A 27,875-nucleotide genomic window follows, 5' to 3' on the forward strand; every position below is an offset into this window, starting at 1 on the left:
AACGGTAAGCATGAAGACGAGACATAAGCCAGAACGTAATAGTAATGATAATAAAGAGAATAGGTGGGTTGGGAACGTTGACTCGTTGGGGACGTGAGCCCTCGCGAGTCGGAGGCACAGGTCGGCTCGATAATTAAAATGTAAGAGGCTCGAAACTAGCGGACACGCTGTCGACGCGGCTTTCTCTCTCTCTCTCTCTCTCTCTCTCTCTCTCTCTCTCTCTCTCTCTGTGTGTGTGCGTGTGTGCGTGTACGCGTGTGTGCGTGTGTGTGGAGGGGCGATGGTTCGAACCACCACTCCGTGTGCGGATGGACGGGAGGAGTACGTTGGTGAGCCGCTACGTGTTAAGGCAGAGATGCTGGTGCTATATACTAGTGGCAAGCGACGCTACCCGGGGGCGCATGATCACGGCTGTACGAGACTTACACCATTTAGCCAAGGTATATCGATGCTCGGTACGTAGGTGGTCTCCTCGTGGCTCTGGCAATAGCGGCTCCGTCGCATCGAGGAGTGCGAGCTGCAGCGGCTGCAGGAGATCGCCGCCTGAGACGCGGAGGAGCGCAACTTGGCAGTGGGCCGCTGACGCGAGCCGCACCGCACTGCGAACCGCAATTCCGAGGCCATCTCCACGCACAAGGACTGTGTATGTATTTATGGATTTTTCGCATTGTTTTGCCGTCGCCAGTGTTGTTTGACGATTGCCGATCTCAAGGACAGGGAGGTGGACAGATTGAGAGGGGTATGGGAGGTGGGATGGGGAATGGGGATTGGGAGGGGGTGATTATTGATTGTACGGGGGAAGATTTGCGCATGACCAGCGAGCAGCGGACGGGGAAGGGGATGGGCGAAAAATAAAAAATACAAACGACACAGAGCATTAATGCCAGACAAGAAGGTAACGTTTCTCTCCTGTCTCTGTCTGTTTCTGTGTGCGTGCGTGTATCTGCTGTGCGAGCGCCTATGTATCAATCATTTGCACGTCACACTCGTATGCATTTATTACGTCGATCAAGATCCCGCGAGTGTTGCGACGGAAGCTGCCTACTTGTCGTTCAGTTTATATCAAACCGCGATTAATTAAATGTCAATGTTGCAAAATAATACCATTCCATTGCTAAACGCGCTGCATATTGAAGTTGTTCTCCTTCACTATTTTCTATCCTCATTATCATGCTTATTTCTTTATTAATAATAACGACGTTATTTTCTAATAAAGAAAGCGATGGTCGTACTGCTACGCTTGTTAAATAAGTAATGTAAATATTACGTCTATGAAAGTTTGCGGGAAATGAATGCAAAGTTAGTGTGTAAGAAAACATTATTTATACTTTGGTATTAGCAATAGATTTAGATTTTCATCACGTTCATTACCGCTTTCGGGTAGATTTAGTAATCCCAATTCGAATTTTCAGTCTAGCTTACGGAGAGGCACATAAATATACGCGTATAAGAGAAAGAAGTATAAAGTAAACTTCGTCTTTGTTCCATTCGAGTGGGAGACCAAAACTACCTTGAGGGCATTTTCCGCCTTTAACTTTTCCTCTGAGCCGAAGCTCATCTACGACCTTTCAGCAGCTTCTCCGCAGTCACTCACTTCAAACACTCTTTTCTCATCTCTTCTCCGCTCAATGCATTTTATGTGTTTAAAGTCTGGTCCACATTAAACTACTTGTGTCTCTGTCTAGTAATGCACGCAGATGTCTATGTAAGTGTCAATTATTGTTAAGAGTAAGAAAATTCAATCATGCAATATACATATCTTTCACATCATATTCACAAATGTATTGATGTAAGTGTGTACGTGGACCAGCGTATTTGAATATCTGTCGTGTGTATCAAATGAGTAAAAAATTATAAGAATAATACATTTTCACAGAGTGCTATGCATCTGCAATGACACACGTTCGACTATATATATATATATATATATATATATATATATATGCATAGCACTCTGTTAAAATGTATTTAATATATATATATATATATATATATATATATATATACAATGTACGTCTTACTAAATTTATAAATGAAATCAACAAGCTAGAAAATTCAAGTATTTGAGCTAGCTTACCCGGTCGGATTGGACGTTCTTCTTTGAGTTCCAGCAAAATTCCAAAATTGCTACCAGGATTGCAAGAGCTAAGCCGCAGAGTAAAACTACGAAAACCCCACCTGCAATATTGAAGATAAAAAACCTATTAGACTACTCGTTCGAGTGAAAGAAATAAATTTTCTGTACTTATAGTAGACGTTATTTCTTAAGTACATTTTAAGCAATAATTATTAATTGATGCTGATAACTTGAATCAATAAATAAATTCGTATTTTTATGAACAAAAGTGAAGCGACGGTGCGAAAATATGTCGTAATATATTTTTTAAGATAAGCTATTAAAAATAATAATTATTTTGAGAAAATATAGATAAGAAATTTTCATTTATTTTATTTTTCTTTATTCATAATGGCATTTTCTCAATTGAAATTATAATTTTTAATACTTTCTAGAAAATATTATATTTAATTTATGAAATTAGTTATGCTTATTCAAAATTTCATTGTAAATCTTAAAGTATAATCGAGTCTTTTCATTAAAATTAAGATATGAATTTGAATGTGGCCTATTTGCTTGAATTAAGGAACGAATGGAAACTATTATACACGATTATATTAACGAAGAGAAAATTACGTGGTCTCTCGTAATTATAAAAAATTATGGCCTGTCCATAACGTTGTAACTGAAAAGTTTTTATTCGGAAGAGTATTTTTTATATCGGTGCTTTTACCTGTTAATGAAATGAGTGCAGAAGAGGACGGATACGTGGATGAAAAGGCAAGAGAAAAGCAGTAGTATAGAAAAATCAGGATGAGAAAAAAGAATTTAAACACAGAAAGAAAATCGTGCTCACAATATCTAACAAGCACAATCGACCAACTGTTCAAATCAGGTGTTCTCTCTCTCTCTCTCTCTCTCTCTCTCTCTCTCTCTCTCTCTCTTTATCTATCTGTCTAACTATCTATCTAAAGTTTCTTTTCGCAGGATTTATCCTCATCCAGCTTATGACTTTTTATTGCAGTCCTCTCCCCCCTGCCCCTCCCCCTCATCACTGTCGTTTCCTCATCATCTGTCTATCAAAACTTCAAAGACTCTTTATTCTTTTTATTCATTTTTGCTTTTATTCGACTTTATATTTTTATTTTCCACGCATATTAAAAATAAAGTGAGAAAACAATAAGGAGCTATTTTTATCTTCAGTGATTATATAACTTTTTTCATTTCTCGTAGTCTTTTTAATATTTTAACATTAGGTAAAATTATGCTTAACATAACAAATTTTTTATGTTTTGTTTTAGTCGTGCTCAAAAGTACCTTTTCGATGAGTTATACATGTTTTAAATGATATTTGTGTGAAATTCATCCCATTGAATGTGAATTAACTTTTTCAATTAAATTTTTCTTTGTGTCTTATCTGTTTTTAATCTTATATCTATTGATTCTTACACAGATCGGTTATTAATCAAATAAAATTATATTTCCTATTCATTTTTGTAGGAAACACTCAAGGGCACGATTAAAATTACATTGCAATTATAAATTAATTTTCTTTTATAAATATTTATCGATATTCCCTAAATCTAAGTCTTAATTGATTTTTAATAGCTTGTGATTACTTTCGATTAAGAGCATTAAAAACAAGTAGTCACTTGTGCATAAATATAGTTTCTAAATATCTCGTATTTAATCATCTATAATTTAATTTATAAATAAGTTTGTTTGTAAAAAAATGATGGAAAATGTTCATGTTCTATTTATTACAGAGAATTGTATGCACAAACATAATAATAGTAATAGCAAAAATCCAGTGAGATTAATAAAAACTAATAAAACAATGATAAAAGTATAATCGTCAAATGTTTTGTGTCACATCTAATATTATATTTTGTATTCTTGAATTATATGCGAATATATAAAGCTTTTCTTCATAGTATAAAGTAAAAGAGATTACTTCATAATAAAAAAAAACTGAGCAATTCAAAGTCTAAAAAAGATAGTAGAGAGTAACCAAGAGTGAAATAGCTATAATAAAGTTTACACGAAATACTTTAGTGTAAAATTTCTACTTTGTCAGTAAAGCTTTCTCATTTGAAATTTGACTAGAATTGCCAGGACGTAACGTTGAATACTATACTGAATAAAGTCGAATTATACCCCAAATGTAGCTATTCCATTCCTATCATTCTCGGATTGGTATTTTATCCGAAAGGGACTAAAATTACACTTTAAAATAATTCTGCGTGTTGATTTTTGTAAAAATAATTGCGCAACTGCGGCCTGAGCTAAGCATTCGAAAGACATTTGCATAAGACCCAGCGATTCCCTTGATAAAATTCACAAATATCGAATGAAATTAAAAATAAAAAAAAAAAAAAAAAAAGACGAAACAAAAGAAGAAAAAAGAAAAGAATCGCCGGCTTTTGCGGCTCTCTCCCCAAGATACTGAATTCCTCGGTCATCGTTGGTTGTATAAAAATGGTTTCGGACAAAAGAAACGGGATACTTGGCGGGGGATCATGGTCACTGTGGTCGTTAAGGAAGCTCCGGCGTTATGCCACCAACGAGGGGAAGGGACAGCCTACATTTTGTGTGCGTATCTTTTCTACTGGAGTATCTCTGTATGCGCGCGCGCGTACGTGTGCTACCGCTCGCTGGATAACTTCGTTATAATTTGCCGGCAATAACTTTGCACTCGTGTGTTTAATTCAAGCCCTGGAGCGCGTTATGGGTCATTCGGACATTCTTTTCGTCGAGGTAGCACATGGACTCGGCTGTGAATTCCAACCACAACCGTCTGCCACTTGTTCTTCACCATTTTGTTCCTCAGATTCTCGTTACAATGCGTAATTGTGCAACGTGTGGCCGAAATATTTCCGCCCATAAAATACATGCTAAGTGCGCTAACTGACAGATGATTCAATTCCTCCTCAAGCAACATTTCTATTCCTTATGCTTTATGATGCGCGGATTGTTTAATTGCATAATCGTGGATTAATTTCAATCGAATTAAGAACTTAAACACCAATATCTATATATCGCAGGTTTTAGATATAATCTATTTATGAGATTTCGATTATTTATAAAAAGTTGTTAAATATAAGTTGTTATGATGGTTATCAGAGTGCTTAATATGGTTAAGGATAAATAAAAACTTATTGAATTATTAGTTTAAATAATTTATAACGGCCCAGCAATTATAAATACTGTTTTAGGCAAATTCGAATTTTAATTGTGTGTTTTTATCATGTGTTATTTAGTTATGTGTAGCGTAAGAGGGAGGAGCGATGTAATTTCTCTTAGTAATATAAGCTCGCAAGTTTATTCGAAAAGTCACGACTTTACCTTTTTCCATTTTTTTCTTTGACTTTGTAACGGTGAAATTTCACTCACTTATATCATATATTGGTAATATGTTGGCGTTCGTATTCATGACGCCATATCCTGTCGAGATACAAATAAATAAAAAGCACTTGGAAAAAAGAACATCTGTAACCACGCATGCGTACGGTTAATCTTTTTAGTGTATAAGCTTGAGAATGCGCGCGAGCGCGCTCACACTGGCGTACACATACATCCAGAGAGTGAGTGAGAGGGTGGGATTGAGGGTCGGATAGAGAGGGAGAGAGATAGAGAGAGAGATAGAGAGAGAGAGATAGAGAGAGTGAGTGAGAGATAGAGAGAGAGAGAGAGAGAGAGAGAGAGAGTGAGTGCGTGAAGATTTGTTAAAGCGCTTACCGATGTTTTCTACACCCAGAGCATTAGCTTTACTCTCTTTACTCTTCTCATCTCTGTTACATACGTCACCGGTATTCTTCCACCACTTGTCGTAAAGAATTTGAATAACACCCTTTTCCTGTAGTTCCAGAATGGCCAAAGATATTTTATCTCTCCACGGAGAACCTACGAACAGATTTTAACATTAAGACAGTTGAATGCTTCCTTATTAGTCTAATGAGGATTCTACGAGACAGTCCGTTATGGAATCTTAAAAAAAATTTGTACGAAATTAAGGATGCGTTTATGTCCAATGAAATTAAATTTCTTATTTTTTTCTCTCGAGATCGTCATTCGTAATGAATGACTATATTGGGAATATTATGCATCACTATAAACTGTAAACTCAGTGGTTTAATTACATTATTCGTGCTCGACAGAAAGTTTGTTCCTTACCTTTGGGCGTAGCTATGCCATACCCTTTGCTGTCCAGTAGGCCTCCTATTTGCGTCAAGTTGCAGTCCCTTTGAACAGCGTAATCTAGCATTGTGGACTCCATTAGGAACGCGTAGTTCCCCTCGAGAACCCGCTTGACGCCTTCCTCGTAATCGGAGACAAAGACGGATGGCTGCTTCGATTCCATGAACCTCCACATTTTTTTGTATATCGCTATTTTCGAATCCTGCCGTTGAAAGCATAAGTTATTTATTATCATTCGCAAGGCTTTGAGAAATTTTTCATCGTCATTGGCCAATAAGTTTATTTACTCTGAAGAAGGTCATGGTGCTTCCGCCTTGTAGAGTGCCATAGGGTATGTCAGTTTGCTCGGCCAGGTCGGCCGCATTCTCGATCGGCGTGATCATCCTCTCGACCGTGAGGAAGGCAGCGAGGTTGGCCGTGTACGAGGATATAATGATCAAGGTAAAGAACCACCATATGCCGCCGACGATTCTCGTGCTCGTTGCCTGAATATATACATACGCATGCGCCAAAAGTGCTGACGGTTGCATTAATTATATAAATCATTCGCCTGCTGGTGTGCGATATTTTTAAATGCATAACACGAAGGCGTAGGATTGGCGTGGCGCGCGGGCACCGTTGCATAAACGATGTCTTTAATAATTGGAGGAATCGATGCGCTTAGCGTCTTAATGCAGAAACTTATCCATCCAGCAGCGCTGAAAAGTTCGGGAGATCGAGGCTTCGTCACTGAAAATCGAATGCCCGACTACTAAAGAAAGGCGGAAAAGAGACGCATTAATCATTGATCCTTGGACTGTCAGACTTCTTCAGCTTTGTATAGTCGACTTTTCAGAGGCTTAGGAGGGCCATGCCGAGGGGGAAACTTTAGCCGACGGTTCCTTAGCGATGCGATAAGCTATGTTAAAAGACAGTGGCGCGTATTTTAGAACAACGAACGAGCGAGAACGTGCACTCACGAGAGGAAATAATGCAGTATGTCTAATGCTTGTAAAATTACTTACAAAATATTTATTAGCTTCTTTGAATAAATTATCGTGCGCTCGAATGCCTTTAATTCATGTTTAAAAGCGGGATAAATTGCATTCGATTTTGCATTTTTCATGTCCATAATTTTTTTAAATTTATGGCACACAATCGCCTCTGGCCAAGCAACTCCATAAAAAACTACGACTCCGCAGTCTTATCTTATTTTCTGAATTCGCGTTACTCTGCTCATTTAAAATTTAGTAATTCACAATCGAACAAATGCCGAGCATAAGTAACCAAATGAATAATTGAGTGCCAGTAGGTTTATAACATCTTCAAATGCCCCGATAATAATTCAGGCGAAGCAACGGCCGCCCGAATTCTCACCGCTACTCTGCCATACTTTGTATACCATATATACGGAAAAAGTCCACAAAAGTTCCGAAAAAGGTGCGGAACAATATCATCCATTGGATCGTATTTCGAAATCCATGTGAAAGTGGGATAGACTGCTGGAAGGAGGGAAATGCATCGCAGAGTTTTCCCGAGTTTCACCTGCTTCCCGTGAGGATCAATTGTAAGCGCATCAATCCCTGATATTGAAGCAGCTTCAGTGCGGTGGTTAAGGGCTTGGGTGAGTAGAAGTCGGAATCGATGACGCGTGGGCGGAATGGGGGGGGGGTTAGAGTCGTCAGGCTCGCTATCGAAAAATGCGCAATGAGAGATTTTGTTTATGCATTGAGATCAATCGCGGTTATACCATTTCACACTCGTGAAATCTTTGGTCAAAGCCACGCGGTTTTTTTTGGATTGGAAGGGGAAGGTATTGGGAAAGAAGGCTTTACGCGAGAACTGGAAAATCGATTATCTTCCCGACTTTTCATATTTGTGCACGTCTAGGGCTCGTCTCATATCTGCGTTGTCAGCTCGGTCATTGTAATCACCAATCTAATGCTAATGGTTTTTTTCCTTTTTTTTTTTTTTTTTTATCTTACTGGAAAGGAACGCGCTCTGATTGGTGGGAAAAATTTAAGTCATTTACATCCATTGCACAAATTTTCGTGAGCAGCACTAATATTAAGTTACGAGATTTTTGCCTTTCCGCTGATACCATTCCTTTAAAATTCGTTTCAAGCAATAACGAACCTTATAAATTTCTTAATATATGTTTAATATATGTTTTAATATATAAATTATTTAAAAATTGTATGTTGCCTTTCGTTAGAAAATTCAAATATGCAATTTTGTAGCGAGAATATGTATAATATAATAAATATAAAAGTGATATCGTAAAAGTGTACATGAATTTATATTTATATTACGACGTGATTTTTTTAATTCATGTTCGAAAGAAGGAAAGTACTGACCTACATTCTTCAATGTAAGAAATAAATTATACATACTTTCGCTAGCACTGCAAGGAGAATTGGCGAGTTCAGCAGAATTGGAAGAAGAGACAATGACAGCAACCCCCAAGTGTACGCAATACTGACAAGTAAATCCCATGGATTTTTATAGTGTATAGATACATTATCGGCAGTATTTGTCAGTAGCCGCACATGCTAACAGAGCGAGTAGAGCACCATATGTTAATGCTTATTATGATTATTAATGGTTATTATGTGTTTGCAATTTTGTGGAAGAATAATATGAAGAATTCTTACGTAGATTACATTAAAATTAGCGTTTCTCAAATGAATATTTTATTTTATATTCAGTAAGATTTTATTGAAAATTTAAGCAAGAATTTTTTAATAATTGTAATTAATTATTAAGCTTCAATGTGAAAAGGATATAAACAATTAGAATCGAATATATTAACATAAACAATTAATTGTTCAATGGAATTTATTCACGTGACAGTTATCAAGTGATTGTATTGAAAACACGTTTATATTAATATATATATATATATTCGTAACAATGGCTTTATTGATAACATTGAGATTAGATCAATTTATTGATTTAACTTCAATATTCATTTAATATAGTTAGCTAAATGTTAGTTAATCTAATAGATATGTAATCCTTTACAATGACGGTATAATTTTTGTTTTATACACCCTTTGTTCCGAATTAAACGTAATAAAATTTATTTGGCATATAATTGATATTTGAATAACTAATTACTTTAATAATTGATGTAGCTGAAGTTTTAATAAATAAATAATGTAATAACAAATAATGATTAATTCATTTTATTTTATCAGCATCCTACGTAGAGGTTTGTTGCTTATCCTTATGTTTCCTCTTCTTCTACTTGTCATCGTCATCGTAATCATTATCATTACAATTATTACGGTTATGATGATGAATATTATTATTATTGTTATCGTTATTTATTTATTGTTAAGAAAACGTAAATAATTATTTTATTGTAATTACTCTTAAATTTTGAAAAGAAAATTAAATACTAAATATATAACGAAATACTTAGATATCGTTACTTATCTTGAAAATTCGTCACTCAAATCGAATAAGTTGAATGGAATCGAAACTCTAGGGTATGCATATTTAGCTATACTTATGCCCACCAAGACAATTTTAATCTTCATAATTAAGAGAGTAATTAATTTTTAAATAAATATGGTATCGATTCGTCTATGTTAAGTTAATACAAAAAATATATTTTATTATTACGTAAGAAAAGAGAAGCTACAATATATTAAGTGAAAACCGTATATGCATATGTAATGTTACTAGATTATAGATAAAAAGTAAAAACAAAAAACAAAAAACAAGAAGAGAGAAATATGACGTGAAGAGAGAGAGAAATTTAAACAACGTGTAATGTAACATACAGTATCAAGTAGTTATTTATACAGCAAATGGAGATGGGACATTGTGCTTGATTTACGGAGAGTCCTAGTTAGTTATAGTAACGTTTAATGTAAATAAGTTGATGAAAGACAACTTGATTTGTGACTTATTAAACTACATACAATATTTGCTAAGTAATCTAATGTTGTATTAACATATAATTTATGATTAAATAGATGTTAAATTAAGTAATAATAAAATTTATTTGCAACTTGTACATGACTTGTACATGTCGTAACGGAAAATGTCTTAAAAATGTTTAATTTATATTCATGCAAATGATCATACCATGTATAATTTTATTTTAATATTTACATATAAAAAGTCTTTAAAAATTAGCAGAGTTTATTTAAATTAGCGGATAGCATTGGTAACAGTTATTGTTACGTAAGTGAGATATTTCGATTAATAATTTATCCTTTAGATAGAGACATTTTTATTTTAAGCCTAATTGTATGCAGTGAATAAATTTAGTGCTGAAATTTATAGAAAAATAGTTTATTAATTTTATGCAGAGTACGCATTGTAGTAAATTATGCACTGTGTGAAATATATTTCGAGACGTTTAGGTGGAAAAGCTCGTCCAACTTATCCCAAAGCTCCTCATCAACTCAAAACTCAAAACTTACTAGATCCTGGAAATGTATGCATTGCCGGGAGCGAAGTAAGTTATCGAGAGACATAGGAAAAGGACTTTCAGACGGCACGATGTAGGTGGGAAAGACAGGTGAACTTCAAGCGTAATTCACAAACAATGCAAACATGACACCTTGCATGCTTGGTTGGAGGTTGGGAAGTCGAAGCTCGTGTCTGTAAGGAAGCGTGCGCGTATAAGTGCAGCGAAACGTGAAAATACCAGGTGTTAAATCATATAAAGCAGGGGGTGAGTGGGCGTGTAGACAGGACTGCGACGCAAGCATTTGTCCGTGGAAAGGCTTGCACGAAGTTTTGTAATAATAGATAATTCGTTCGTTTGGTGGCTGTAAGTGGCGGTTATCAAGGCCGAGTCTCGAAAAATGCACTTAAAAATCTCGGCGTGAATTTACGGGAGACTGGACGCATTTGTATCGGCGATGTGTCGAGCAGCGCGCGCGCGTATAGCGTAACGGAATTGCACAATGGCCGTTAGACTGTATGAAAAACATTGGTCGTAAGGTGCTCGATTACTGTGTGTGTATGCAGAACTGGAAATGCTGTTTTATCGTGTGTGCGTTAAATTTCCATCTTGCTTTAGCGAGGAAGGCTTTCATTTCCTCGTCCATTTTCTTTTTGACCTCGTCACTTAATTGTCACTTACGAGAGGCGTATGGCTTATCGAAAACGATTGTAATGTATTAGCTATAAGTACGAAGAAAATGGAGGCCTGAATATCACGTCGAGTAATTCTTGGTGTTAAAAATTATTTTCACATGGTGGCCGAGATATCACGGTCTTTAAGACACGAATACGTGAATGCTCTCGTAGAGAAAGATCTTGGCTAATTATTTCTTTAAAGTAAGCTGAAGGCTTTATAATTTATAACAAGTGTATGGTAAAGGTACGCAATTATACGAGGTAATGAAAATCTTGTGCTAAATCGTAAATCTTTTCACCGAGAAATTAATCTTAAATTGCATACTTATATACATGTATATATGCATGACAGTTACACGGTGGATGTAAGTTTTCAATCACGAATACTTATCGTGTATATCCATATATATTCGAAAGAATATCAAGGTTTATTGATAAAGTGCATTTATCTTAATATACTTTTTGTAAAATTGTAATTACAGTTCTTTGAAAATTTCATAGAAGACTGAATATACTTTCGTTCTTTTGTAATGTCAGCTTGAGTTTTGCAATTATTTGATCGAGGAAATAGTCTCGGAGAGCTAAGATATATGACCCATTTGCAAGAAAATTGATAGCGCGTCAACAAATAAAAATCTAATATTTAATCGTCACTTCTTAAAAATTTCTCCCTTATTTCCCTAAAAATATCTACTCCAATATTTATCCTACTTTCTTTCATCTATATCAGACATACACTATTAATAATTAAGAATAATGCTTTTACTTATAGGTTAAGTTCATAGAATAATTAATCGTATTGTTATATGTCGATCGTGGATTTATAAGTTTCTTTGAAAGTGTCTCAATATCCCGTAAGATGTTCTTGCGAGGAAGAAAATGTCGAGAACGTTGGCCGAGGATTCTGCACAAAATCGAGGAACAAGAGAGGAAAAAGCCTCTCACGTAGTCAATAAGGGGGATCGAGAAAGCTTTCAACCCGATGCGCGCTGGGTGTATTACCTTAGGGTTGAGAGCGGTGCCCTGTTGCTGCACGAGGGTGCCAACAGTCAACGAAAAGCTGTTGGCGAGGATGAAATCGTTGATGTATTATGGTAATGGTAAATTCTCGGTTTCTGAGTCCAAGGAGCTGTGTCGTGAACGTCCTCGTGGCCGTTGGGGCTCCCACCAAGTGGGCGCAAAACATCAGGAATAATTGGTACGTAGGAACGACATCCGCGTTTGCGACCGGAGTCAAGGGACTGGATCAGCACCCGGGACTCGACGCTAGGAGCCTATCTGTAGGGCTCACTTGCAGCTGAGGTGGCCCACTAGTACGATGAGAACCAGGCGACGATGCAAATCGTCAGGGAGTTCATCACGCATCAGGAAAAAGATTTTCACCGCTAAGGGATTCAAGTACGAGAAAAGTCGATACCTAAAGCAAGTTTGTCAATCGACAAACATCCACGAGATCGGACCACTTGTGAACCTCTGTCGGCTTTACGCTTGTACCCTCGTTCTCGCGATGTTGATGCGTGTGATGGTAGGGCACAATGGGGTGGCCCTTTGACGTGGCCGGTCGATTGTAAAGCCATGCGCATCGAAGTTTCGAGCGAATTGCGAGAGGTGAGAGAGAGAGGCAAATTAATTAGTGGATGGAGTGGCGAAAAATTTCCTCACGTATGGATAATTGACTAATTACTTGGGCTACGAATTATTCGTTGGAGATCGTTATTTTATAATGCCGTATTCGCAATAATGATCGTTTATTGCTTTTTTTCTTATTTTTTTTTGTTTTTTTTTTTTGCGAAAAACAGCAATGTCGTTGGCGATCGCGAGGTACGGAAATAAGCTGCTTTGAACTTTACGTTGCACCTATTTGTCAAGAAATTAATTCCTTATAATATTTATTTATAATGAGAACGTTTCTTGGATCCTTAATAAATTTTAAATTTAAATTCATGTTATGTAAGCTTCTTATGGGAAATAGAAGGGAAGACAAGTATCGACATTATTTTCATAAGACATAAGGTAATTTTGTTGAACTTCTGATATTGGAGCTTTTTCATTTTTGTTGATGTAATAAATCCTCGACAGATATTTAATTACAATAGAAAGAAATGGCTTAATTCGTACATTCGTAAGTAGGTGATTGATTAACTTTTACAGAATATTTCCACATCATATTTTAATCAATTTTATTATTTTACTTTTAATTGTCATTTTTGGTGTGAAATCTTTAAAATTATATGAAAAAATTTATCAAACAACAACAGGTGTTACCTATTAATATTAATTTAAACGGATAAGCAATTACGTATTCTTTCTATTCTTATATATTATTTTATTTATTTTGTACGACTTTCATTCACTACACTTTGAAGTGTTTATTTTACTACTTTAAAAATAATTAAAAATAATCTTTCAGTCGAATAACTGAGAAATATCTCATTTAAGCAAAATAATTTATCAGAGCTACGAGATTAATTTGACATAATCCAAATTTGTTTCCACCCTCCCGCTCTCCACTTTTTCAAACAATTCTTTAAATAATTCTCAATAAGAATATTTATTCTTCAGATAATTTATAATGAGAATTAGTATAATAATTTTAAGATATGCTTAATAAATATATAAATATATTAATAAATATATGCATAATTCAGTAGATTAGAGTACTGCAGTTATTTTCAATTAGACTTTTAATTGTTAAAATAGGAACGAGTGGTTAATTAAATTAGAAGATAATTAAAATTGATTATTATTGATGCATAGACGTTTAAATATATTTAACATTTTACAAAATGATGTACTACTACAAAATATTTCGAAAGAATAAATTCAAATTTTTGTTGCATCTTGCAATGATATATATATATATATATATATATATATATATATATATATTTATGTTTATTATATCGATTGGTCTCAAACATATCGTTTTCTTTTTTTTCTTCTTTTTGCACTAATAAAGAGAGATGACAATAATGACTTAGACTTTTTCCCGTTATTTCATCCTTGAGATTTTCGGATACTTGGTAATTTCATAGTAATGTTTCAATTCTATGCTTATCTGAGTGTCAACTTCTACTCGAAATATATTTTCATAATATTTTATATGGAATAAATATTATTGTGAATAACATTATGTATAATCCCTATATGTTGAGTTTGCATTAAACTTTTTAAGTCTCCGCTTGATAAGTGACAATTTCGAATCTAATTAAGCCTTATATACGTTCAATGGAAGAGTTTAAACATTTTAATAATAAAAATAAGATAAAGTCGTGAATTTATGTCTTGCGAATTTATAATGTAATGTTTGAGATGTAGACGCAACGGATTAATAGAGCGCGTTTGATAAAACAAAGATCAGCAATTACTTTTTCATTTGTAACGGGTGTAAAGAGCGAGACGGAGATAAATAGTTGTAATAAATAAATAGATAATCGATTTTCCATAACGACAACGAGACCACAGGTGGGAGAAGTAGAGGATAAGGATGGGGTAAGGATAAATTAGACGTGTCCAATGTATAAAATCCATGGCGAAGCACCTCGTTGAGTATACCTTGGGGTTGAGTCCGCTACCCTGCCTGAGAAATGTGCCGGTGATGAACCAGAAGCTGTTGCTGATGGTGAACTGGTTCTCGACGAGATCCGTTTCACCCAGGCACGGATGGGGATTGTTCCACTCGTAAGGGCTGAAGCGTGCCATGACGAAGAGGGTAAAGCTGACGAGCATGTACGCCGCGAGGACGTAAAGCCAGATCTCCACCGCTAGGGGATTCATGAAGGAGAAGAGCCGCGTCGGCTGACTGGACGGTACCTAAATTACGTTACTCTACGATTTTAATTAAAACGGCCCCTGATCACGGCGAGCCAAGTGCCAAGCCCTGCCCGATGTCTCACTATCCTGGCCGAGGGTGGGGGAGGGAACGATGAGGGGGCCGAAGGTGACGGGGATCCCGGCGCAGGCTAGGGGCTTACCTTAACACTTTGTACTCCCTATCGATGAGTTAGCATGTATTTATGGCTCTTAGAGGACAATGTTATTATGGCTATGGGTTTGATTATTAGTTCCATGCTCGAAATTCACGTGACGGTGTTTATGTGTGTGTTTTGATAGCTCGGGTCACGCAATGACAAAGTGGTACAACTTCGTTTCCGTTGTTGTGACAAATTTTTTTTTTTTTTTTTCGATAAAGCAGAATTCCCACGGGATATTGGATTTCTAATCGCATGGACTGATCTATCTAAAAGCTAATTCTGATAGCTCGATCTTTCGAGACAATCATTTAACCAAGAAGAGTGCAAGAAAGTGAGCTATTATCTTCTTATTATCGAAGACACGCGAGGATAGACAAAAGCTTCCTTATGAAGTCTACCTTTTGCTGGTTTACTCGTTCCTCTATTTTTTCTTCTCATCTTTACGTTTTTTTTTTTTTCAAATTATCAAATTATTTATGAAAGAAAAATATCTTATAAGATGAAGCTTCATAAAACATCTTTTTTTTTATTAATGTTTTATTTTTATATTATGTATACTTAAATAAATTATAAAGATCGAATATGAAAAAATTATTATTATTTTAAATACAAAATTTTTATAATCAATCTATGGAAGATGTAAGAAAATTGCTAAAATTAATGATCGAGCTAATTATTCAAATTAAGTTGCATTCATTAGTTGAAAATAGAAATTTTTTTTAGAGCTTTTCTTACTTTGGTTTTCAAATAAATCAGTCAAAACTTTTTAAATTAATAATTTTTAATTGAAAAGCAATAATAAAATTTCTTATTATAAATATTTAAGCTACAAAATTCATTTATTTTATAAAAGATTTAACTGTGCAAATTAATTGTTTTTTGATTCACTTAATATACATTGAAATTTAATAATTTCCTATTCAATACCAAATGCAATATTACTCTGCGATGTAATGGTTTTCCTTTATATTGGAAGTTTAAAATATTTATAATAAGCATTCTAAATCCATCTTACTTTTCATTAACTATTTTTTTTTTAGCTGTCATTATTTTTCCTATAAAAAATTTTAAATAATGAGAATTTATTATTGGATTTTATAACGTTAATGCTGTATTTTATACAATTAAATAATATTATCTGAAAAATCTTTTTAGCATTTAAAATTATATTTAATATACGCTGGGAATCAATGATATTTAACAGCTATTCTATGAAATAAAATCAGCTATACTTTTAAAGCTTATATTTTGTCATTTTTTTTAAACTTGCTTTACTGTTTTAGATACATTCGAAACCGCTGCATGTGCAACGAAAGATAAGGCCATATAATACTGAATAAGTTATTCGGTATAAAGAACAGTTGGTGAATTCGTTATGAGATTTAAAACTGAAAATTTTTGACCATATATTTCATATTTTTTGTTTGATCTCATCGTCTCATTAAGAATTATGTTACCGAAATGATTAATTTCAAGTGAAAACCTTGAACTGTTTAAAAGTTTTATTTTACATAGGAATATAAGTTTAAATGTTGTTGTTTAAAAATTAATAAATATTGATGTTTACATCCTTTTTTAAGCAAAACTTAATTTTTGAAAATGTCCTATGAATCTTCAATTACAGAGATAGGAATTCGACTTTGAAACTTATTATTTTCACAATTTGAATATAAATAATTTGATTATTATAATTGATGGATATTATAAGTGACATTATATTTATATTATTACATAACATCATAGTCTTAAATTGTCGCAAAACTCTCTTTATTGAAAAAATTATGATTTTATAAATACCAATTATTCTTTCACTAAGGAAATTTCTTCGAACTTTCTAAGGTAATATTTATCGAATCATATACATTTGTCATACTTGTCTAAGTATTTATTTATTTAAATATATTTTTTATGAAAAGTTGTATGATATTTACCTTTATACCATATATTTATTTCATTTTCTTTGATGATAATAAAATGTAGCATTCCAATAATAGTGATGAGATAATCGAACAATGAGTAGCATTGATTTGTTTGTTATTACGTATATATATATATATATGCATATTAAATAAGATATTCTGGCAATTGTGGGAATAATGTGTACGTGAAATTGAAAAATCAGATCATATTAAGTAATATCTTATTGGAAAAGACAAGAGAGAGAATTAAGAACTGTAAAATCTAAAGATTATCTTTTAGTCTATTTATCTCTAATGTACTTTTATTTTATATTATAGAAAGTCGTAAGATAAAGGTGTCTATTTGATTTACTTTCTTGCTTTTTTTAAATCCGAGATATAAATATAAATTCGAGAAAATCCTAATTCCTGTGGGATTTTTCCTTTATGTAAATAAGCACGTATATAAAAATATTATTTTTAAATTATTAATGTCATGCAGGTATTAACAATTTTTTAAGTAAACAGAGAATCAAATGGTAAACTTAATCACATTACATGCATTTTATATAACTATTTGTACTGGTAACAACAAAATACCAGTAATATTTTCTAAAAGCCACGGCTACACGCGAGACTCTGTCTGCGACGTATAAATGGAAAATTTAATCCGTTCCGCGACTATTGATGCACAAGTAATTCCGTGCCTGTTTACACATATATAGAACATCATTTGAAACCAGAACCAGTTAGAATTGATGTTAAACTCTTGTTTATTTCGATAATTTTACACATTTTATTGATTTCATCGCTTTAATTATTTTCCATACACGTCACAATTCATGCTCAGGAGAATTTATATGAATTATTTCGACCTCACCTTAAATAAAATTCCAATGCCAAGGTTCATGAAGGGCTTGGTGAAATCAATGACGCTCTCTCGCGCGTAATTTATCGTCATTGACGCCACGGCGAGATCGGCTCTCTGTAATCATAAAACGATCTACTTATTAGCCTGCTATTCTTGATATTATCAATATCGAATAACTAAGCAATAAAATAGTATAAAAGCAGATTGATTTAAAGTAATAAAATAAGAGCGCATTCGAAAGTGTATTGCATATAAAAGTCAATTTCTCTCCCAAGAATGCGCCACCAACCAGCGATATATCTACTCGTCATATACACGAGCATTTCCACCCATCCTTTCTCCTACACCGTGACCCCTTACCATCCCATCTGTGAGAAATATCGAGTGAGTGTCATCGATAAGAACACAATTTATAAAGACTCAAAGTACAGTGGCTCCGCTCTGCCGGTTGCAGCTTTTCAGTTGCGTATAACAGAGTAAGTCGAAGCGTTAGTATGAAATAAGGAGTACCGCAAGGAAAATGTTTCCCGAGGGTCACTTCTCCTCTTTATTTGATGAACTCACAGTTTCTATTTCATATTTTTCTTCTGTTCTTTTCTTTCTAGCCAAAACTTTATCTCATTTAATTTTTCTCGAAATTCGTTTTTTATATTTTTATTTTTGATTCTTACTATCATTCCAATAATTTGGTCTTTAATTAATCTATTTGTACTTTTGTTGGCTTTAGATTTATTTCAGGATACGTATGTGATAAAATAAAAAAAAAACAAAAAAAAAAACAGAAGTTATTTCATATACATTTTTGTTTTATTACGATATATGTATTTACATAATTTACATTTATGCAAATTATAATCTCTAGCTTTTGCATATAATTTAAATAAAAATAATATAATATAATTATAAAATGTACAAAATAGGTTTTATTTAAATGAAATAGCATTAACAACATTAGGCTTTGAATAATTATTTATTACCATTTTAAATAATATTAATAGATAAATTAACCGGCAATAGCTTTTCAAATGTAATGGTTTTTTAACTTTTGTTTGGAAAAAAATAATCAAGATTATGTTGATAAATTATAATATACAAAATTACAATGAAATTAAATTCTTTTAACCATATAAATATTAATGAGAACTTTAATTACTATATTAAAAGAGTATGAAATTTTATTAAAAAATTCTAATAGTCTAATTTTCGGTTAATGGATTCTTGTTAAGTAATAGTGTAATCACATAGTAATAAAAAGCAGATATTAAAGTAAAATATTTAAATATTTATTTTATAAATAAATTTTCACATCGATCGTATTTATATTAAAATAAAAAATAATTTATCATTAAAATTGAATATTTATAATAGATTAAAATATGGTTTAACTGAATCATTTCTTTCTTATGCAAGTGATTTTTGAATATTTCTATAAAAGATTTAAAAGATTATCTTTAAAAAAATAATATAATTAAAAGACCGAATTTGAAGTTTTTATTTATATTTCCATTCAGTTATTAAGTCATTATGATATTTTATAATGAAGAGTTGATATTATGATTAATTATTTACAATGTGCATGTTTATTATTAATAATTTATAAATTTTAAATTATGATTTTATAAATTATGAAATTACAAACATTTCTAGAAGTTTTCAATTATGCTCGATCGATGACATCCGAAATCATCCAGGTGCAAATATTTTTCTGAAACAATATTTACTTTCTGAGTAATTATTAGAATTTCTAAGTAAATTACATTTTGAAGATATATCTATTATTGTGTGAATTACTTTTCGATTATATATAAAGAAAATTATTAAAAAAAAATATTTCACCTTATTATAATGAAAATAAACAATATTTTGTTTATAAATAATCTAATGATAAAGTTATTAAAAAGATGCTATCATTATTACATTATTATTAATATTTCTAATATTGTTTTCGAGTTCATTAATTATAAAATTTATTTATATTTATAAATATTTTAAAGCTTTGTTTCAAAATTCTTTTAATTGTCATTATGCAAATTGTATATTCTGGTAAATTATATATTTAAAGAATTTTAATTACAGAAGGTTTTAAAAGTTGTAATTTCATTTTATTTGATTTAAAATAAACTCGACTAAAATTTTTTTAACATTCTTTTCTGTTGATATTGCATTTGTTTCGACTCTTTTTAAATGATCGATTCGATTAGATAAATGATTATTTTAATTACAATAAAGGCTTGTGAATGGTTGCTAATATAGAGCATACACTGGAAACTTGGAAATATATTTAAATAACATTTCTATGTTTTTTTTTCACAGTTGATACAATCTGTACCTGAACAACATCATTCGTATAGCGTGTATATCCGGCCATGCTTATTAAATAAGTTTTATTATTGAAATGGAATTTTTTTTATTGATTTTGAAATATATTGTCTATTAGTTAACGATGACCCAGATGGAGATGCGAGTATGGGTAGGCGGGAGTGCGTCGCTGTGCACGCGCGTTGGCTCCGAGGAGGCGAGCAAAATGCGACGGCGAACGTGAGGAGGAATCGGCAAGCGGGAGGAAGCGAAGCACTTGGAACACGGAGAAACGCTTGGCTGCTTTGCCGATATAGAGACGGAGAGAGGCCGGAGTTGTGATGATGGAGTTTTGGGAGAGACGACGGGACGAGAAAGATAAAAGACTGGGCTTTTCCGGCTTACTATGCTCAAACTCGAATCAACTATGCCTACGTCACGGAGTTGAGACGCGCGCGCGCATCTCACAGAGAGCAACCGATTAATTAATTGTTGTTCTGTTGATTATCACCGTGGCTCGGGCTTTCTCATTTCATCTAAACTATTTATTGTCCTCGAGTCATACGTAAACTTAGGCAACTTTTTATATTTCATATGAGCAATTACGATTTGTACGTAACAAATTGTGACATATTATTTAAATCCTTTGTAGATTTATTTTCAATAGGTGATATAAAATCTTATATATTTCGTTATCATAATTTACTAATTTGATATGAACAGTACTCTAATATATTATTACAGTAAATGTGATACTCCTATTAAATGTTGAATAACATCAGTCCTAGAACACAAAATACTATTTATATGATAATGTAATTTGTAATCATTGTAAACATGGAGTTGAAATTTATATTATATATACAATCATTATGATTCCACATTAAGTCAAACATTATATGAATGTTCATTTTTTTTTTTAATTATTGTTTCATTAAAGTACAAAAATTTCAATTACAATCAACGAAAGCATTTAAACTTTTTCAAGCTCGATAAAATTTATAATAAATATCATTTTGGGTTCTAAAGTAGTTAAAATTAAACCACAAATATGTAAGATAATTACATAATTTAATAAATAAGTTAAGTAAATAATGGCCTTTTCAGATTTATTTATGCGCCAATAAATAATTCTTGTAGAAATGAAATAATTCGTCGAGTGTTAAATAATTTAACATATTTATATTATGAAATTCATAAATATAAAAGCAAATAGAAAACTAATAGACAAAAGCAATATAAGATTGCATGGAATGAAGCGTTGAGTGTAGGTTTACATGGTAGCGATTGACTACATTCCGTACGTTAATGCAATTAAAACATAAGGAGAATGAGTTTTGCAATATTTTCATGACTATGTATATAATGTAATGCTTTTGTGAATAAGTTTTCTAGATTAATTTCGAATCGAGCATTAGTACAATTTTTATCATTTAATAATAATTATATTTTGATAACCTGAGCAATTTGTAGAATTCTAACTTATGTAGTATTTGAAAATCAGCCTCTATATTAATATTACAATTAAAAAAAATGCAATTCGCTGATAATATTGCGTATTATAGGATAGCCAGATAATCCTTGACAGATAGTATTATGCTGTATCAGAACATAAGCTCTATCGATGGCATAAATCTTCACTTATAAATATTATTAATTAATAATTGATTATAAGCAACGAGTTAAAAAACTATATAATTAGTAAATATCGAGACTCTAGTGTCTTTTACAAAAATAAAGTATTTTTCACAAGGAATGAATTGTTTCAATTTATCCTGTGATTAAAATAGCTTATATATATATATATATATATAGGTTTGAATGAAACGCCTTCGGAATTTAAACTAGGCAATAAAAATAACAATAGACCTAGAATGTCAAGAAATAATACAACAAATAGATCTTCGGCAAACGAGTTTACAAAGGTTGCTAAATTCAATAGCACCACAAATTATGGGAATTCGGAAGAGATAATAAGACGAATTACATTTAATACTGAAAATTACAATCGAAGCTGGATATACATTTTTTGAGAAATTTTAATTAAAATATATTCGTCTATGAGCAGGTATTACATTCCCAGATATTCGATTGCCATTTGATATAATATAACTGTATATTTGATCCAGTATTTCCTGGACTCCATATAAATATATATTGTATCATATATCCAAAAAATATGAGAACTAATAAAAGTCCCAACTGATGAAACACAGAGTGGATACATAAAAGTGAATCGAGGATAATATATGTAATATAGGAAGTAGAAAACTTTTGAACAAACTATTACATAACAATTAACTGAAATTAAAACAGACTATACACAGAAAACGACATTAGACGATATTAGATATTAAACAATAATAGTAGTTAAAAATAAATTGGTCGTACTTTTAAAACGTTAAAAAAATCATTTTTAGTACAATATTTTAAGTATAAGAACGACATTATATTATCGATGAAAATTTTTGGATATATTAACTAACATTAACTATTAATTGTTTAGACAGAGCTTTAATAATTAATAAAAAATTTGCCAGCAATGTATTGCTAAATTGCAATTGTAATTGTAAAAACAATATACATATACTAATTATATCGTTTTTATCAATTATTTCATTATATAATTAATCGAAAATAAGAGAAAAAAATAAAGGATTTATTTTCTTTCTAAATATTGAATTGCGTTAAATCATCCTCAATTGAATATTATAAGAATTCAATATATGAATTGTATGTGCACTGAGTATTTTGAAAACTACGCAAGCGACAAAAAAAAGTAATAAAAATAAAGAACTGCTAACGTGTCGATAAATATATAGCTAAATAACCGCTGGATGTCGATTTTATTTTTGCAAGAGCTTGGTTTAGATAAAAAGACTCGCGCATCATCAAGTTTTTCGTAAAAAGAAGATTTCCAAAGTATGTACAATGAAGGGTGAAATATTAGAAAATTGGAATTATTTGTAGGAAATGACTGTAATAAATTAAATTTAACATTGAATCAAAGCAGTGCAACAAATATTGACGAAGATAGAAAATCAAATATCAAATACTTCTGAGAAGCATAATGCTCTGATTGAGAGAATAAAAAAATCTCAAATTTAATGATTAAGAATTATGTCCTTGAATAAAATACGGTGTTATTGATGCGAGCTTACAAAGAAAAATAGATTGCATAATAAAATTTTAAAATAAATTTCATCAATATGATATAGTAATAAAAACAAAAGATACAATAACTAAAATATCATTAATAATAATAGTAATATACGTTTAGTAATTAATCATTAGTAATGTTTGAATTATTTTATTGCAGCTTTTGGTATCAGAAATAGTAATTAAATCCTAAAGTAGATTGAAGAATCGAATTAAAACAAAAATTTTATCAAATAATCACAATGCCGTAAAATAAAATAAATAAATAATGAAAGTTAATGCTGCGATAAGATTATCATAATTATTACTATTTTTTATTCTCGCGAATATAATAATGATACCGAAAAACGCCAAGTATATATTAAATTAAAAGAATATGGTAATAAATATTAATTGATCAAAATCGTAATAAGGAAGAAATTTGATAAAAAAAAAAAAAAAAAAAAAACGACGAACAAACATTAATAAAGAAAAATGAAAATTGAAAAGAAGTACGATAATTAATTAATAATATAACCATGGATGATAATTACAGATAACTAATAGTTTTACGTATAGTTGTTAAAATAAACCAATTAAAATAAATAAATTAATTTATCTATGAAAATAGGTGAATTTTAAAAATGATAAAGGCAAGCTATTCAATGAGTTAAAACAATGAACCCTATTATCAGTGACTTACTTATGAAGTGAGAAATATTTATCGAATATTTGTGACATATGAAACATAGACTATGTACACGGTTTAGATAAATAAACTTTTAGAATGACTCGAGGAGCTTATTTTATATATAAATCAATTGTTCTTGGAAAAAATAGGAAAAACTAATTTAATTACAAAATAAAATCTCAGCCCCTGTTATTTTATTATCATTGTCTTATTTAATGAGTAAAATTATTATAAATTATTTTTAGAGTTAATCCTTTATGATAACTTATTACTTAGAACAAAAAGTTCTATTAATAAATAGAATACTATAGAAAATATAAATTGTTCAAATTAAGTATCAGTAAATCAATTGGTACAAATGCTAAAATACAGTGAGCAAAAAAAAAAAAAAAAACTAAAGTTGATATTGATATTCTTTTGCAAACAATCGTTGAATTTGATATAATTAAAATAGGAAAAACTTAACTGCGCCGAAAAATAATGCGAAATATGGAATATTATAAATAAGTTTCTCTACTAAAATAAAAAATTCCTAGCTTAGTATAGTAGATACAATAAAATGTATAATAAGCAGTTAAAGCTTCTCTCTCTCTCTCTCTCCCTCTCTCGTTTCTCGTCTCTCAGTAAATCTTTCGCTTTCTCTCGGAATTCTACAACAAAATTGTTTCAATTACAGAAGTTGAATCGGATCATAATACTAATTGTTGTTCTTGACAAAAAATGAAATTGCAGCTTCTACCTCAACGCAATAGTGAAAGAGCAAATATTAATTAGTGAGAAAAGGAAAATTCAACGCAAATATATAAATACATTCAGACGAGAGTAATAACTAAATCTGCAAAATTTATACAAAGCTTAGTTAAACACTTAGTAAAAAAAAAGTGGCTGTAATTATTTACAAAAATAATAATTATATAAATAAAGGATACGATTATAAGTCCGACAAAGGTCGGAACGATTGAAGTATGAATACGCTAAGAAAATTCTTGTATATCCATCTAACGTTACGCAATGCATAAGCGATAAGATTATAAACCACTATGGGTATAAGTGCAAAGTAAGTAGGTAACTTGAAACAATGAAGGTCGCCAGTCAAAGTTGAACGTAAGCTAATACACATAAATGCTGTATTACTAGTATTGTGTGAATAAAAGGAATTGCCCAGACGATTAAAAAAAAAAAAAAAGGCATTTATATTAATATCACACAGTATATAAACAATGAATGTAATAATGTTGATTGTATTATGTTATGTTCAGATATTCTTTAAATTTTTATATATAATAAATATAATAAATAATTTATAGTTCATGATGAGCTAGTCTAGAGATGAGATTTTTGTTACGTGATATAACAAGATTTGCAACATAGTAATTTAACTACATAAGATGAAAATTATACCATAAACCAATTAGCTATTGGGCAATAATTATCATATATTTATGTAACGAATACTATGTAATAAAATAATTGCTAAATTAGTGGTATAGATATTATGCATATTAATAATCAACTATCATTATTACAATGGTTGATGCATTCATAAATCAATAATTACTCAGCACATTCAATTGAAAATTAGTAATACGGCAGAATTAGCGGTAGATAATCAATAATAAAAGACTAATTTTAGTTTTATGATAATTGAAATTTGATACTATGAAGCGATCCAGTCAGACATACTTTAACATACATATGAAAACGAAGTAAATAGCATTTATAATGAATGAACATAAGTGAGTCATCTGAGAATGTCCAATATAAAGAAATGTGGTTACGAAAAATATGGAAATATAAGGGTAAACAGAAGTTCTCAAAACCGTAGCGGATTAAAGATAATGAGAATAATGAATATAACAGAAAGGTAAAAGGGAAAAATACCTTCTCCCTCGAGGACCCTAGTGTTAATGGGTGATAGAATGTTCGCAGGTGAAAAGAAGATGGGAAATAAAGACGATTCAAGCAGCAGTTTGGATAAGCACAGCGAACAAGACTTCATGAAAGGGCGACTTCAGCAAGAGGATACGAATAACAAAATGTAATCTCAGTGGTGTAAACATGTAGAATGAAACAGAATAACAAAATAACATTGGATTGTCATGTCAATAAAAAGGACAGGATAATATAGACTGGAAATAAATACCTTTAATTTTTATAAATCAAATAAATAATTATATTTTTTTCTGTGTAACTTATTAATAGAATAAATTATAAATAATAGAGCTATTTCAATACATTATTCGTATTAAATGTAAAAGAAATATCCAATTGTTATAAAGAAAAAACGAAATCAAAAGAAATCATGATAACATAAAACTAATATAAATTAATGATATTACATTGAATATAACTATAAAATGTCTTTAAGCCAGACTTCAATGTAATTGGTATTTATTAATTAATGTATGAAAAAGTCTTAATAAATGGTCGGTTTGTTCATATTTATAAGTTATGTCATGTATGCCCAAAATTAGGGGAGACATAACTAGATGCAATCTATGCTCGTGTACATAAATAAGTAAAACACACCATAAAATATAATGAATAACGATTATACTGGACACATGGCCGTTGATGAGGAGGATGCCGAAGCTGTGGCCCCAGACGTGTCATGGTTAACGATGACCCAGATGGAGATGCGAGTATGGGTAGGCGGGAGTGCGTCGCTGTGCACGCGCGTTGGCTCCGAGGAGGCGAGCAAAATGCGACGGCGAACGTGAGGAGGAATCGGCAAGCGGGAGGAAGCGAAGCACTTGGAACACGGAGAAACGCTTGGCTGCTTTGCCGATATAGAGACGGAGAGAGGCCGGAGTTTTGATGATGGAGTTTTGGGAGAGACGACGGGACGAGAAAGATAAAAGACTGGGCTTTTCCGGCTTACTATGCTCAAACTCGAATCAACTATGCCTACGTCACGGAGTTGAGACGCGCGCGCGCATCTCACAGAGAGCAACCGATTAATTAATTGTTGTTCTGTTGATTATCACCGTGGCTCGGGCTTTCTCATTTCATCTAAACTATTTATTGTCCTCGAGTCATACGTAAACTTAGGCAACTTTTCATATTTCATCCGAGCAGTTCGAGAACAAGTTATTGTTGAATTAAATAAGCTATTGTAAAAATAGTTGGTAGAATAGTTGATATATTACTTTAAATTTTGATTAAATAATTCGGTATTCAATATTGTTATAAATAAGTCAATTTATAACTAAAGCGTATAGTCATTATTTATAGGTATTTCGATGAAATAGCAGTTTCAGAGTAAAACGAATATAAAATAATTTTTCAAATTCGCAATCTTATAGAATAATATTTTTTATTGTATAAGTTCTTGAAAAAATGACTTTGATCAGAAGCAGTTTTAAAATTCAGATTATCCAGAAGTAATTTAAAATTATAATTTACAGCAAGTTATATTATAAAATAGCTGTAAAAATATCCATGTTGGAAAAGTTCGATTCCATTCTATTAAATAACGTAAGCATTACAATTTGATGGAGTATAAGTGAGAGGATTTTTATGATCACCATAAGAAATAAACCGTACAAATAATGTAGTGAAATGTGGAGGGTGTTATTTTAAATTTAAATATCATACTAATGGCAACCAACTGCCAAGGCGCAAATTCTGCCGAGGCCATGACGAAGCAATGTTGAAGAAGCCGCCAAGA

General features: G+C 31.7%; 1 protein-coding gene across 1 annotated transcript in view; it reads right to left on the minus strand.

Annotated features, from left to right (window-relative positions):
• Positions 1 to 27,875, minus strand: part of LOC105364009 (glutamate receptor ionotropic, kainate 2-like) — a 120,537-nt gene that overhangs the window by 3,680 nt on the left and 88,982 nt on the right. Inside the window, 10 exon segments of the mRNA XM_011501843.1 lie at positions 427 to 639; positions 2,078 to 2,178; positions 5,795 to 5,959; positions 6,230 to 6,455; positions 6,541 to 6,738; positions 12,338 to 12,496; positions 12,601 to 12,697; positions 12,699 to 12,752; positions 14,877 to 15,148; positions 18,088 to 18,192. Of these exon segments, the coding sequence (XP_011500145.1) occupies positions 427 to 639; positions 2,078 to 2,178; positions 5,795 to 5,959; positions 6,230 to 6,455; positions 6,541 to 6,738; positions 12,338 to 12,496; positions 12,601 to 12,697; positions 12,699 to 12,752; positions 14,877 to 15,148; positions 18,088 to 18,192 (1,590 nt within the window).

The sequence above is a fragment of the Ceratosolen solmsi genome, unplaced genomic scaffold (genome assembly GCF_000503995.2).
Source record: "Ceratosolen solmsi marchali unplaced genomic scaffold, CerSol_1.0 scaffold23, whole genome shotgun sequence".
Taxonomy (NCBI): Eukaryota; Metazoa; Arthropoda; class Insecta; order Hymenoptera; family Agaonidae; genus Ceratosolen; species Ceratosolen solmsi.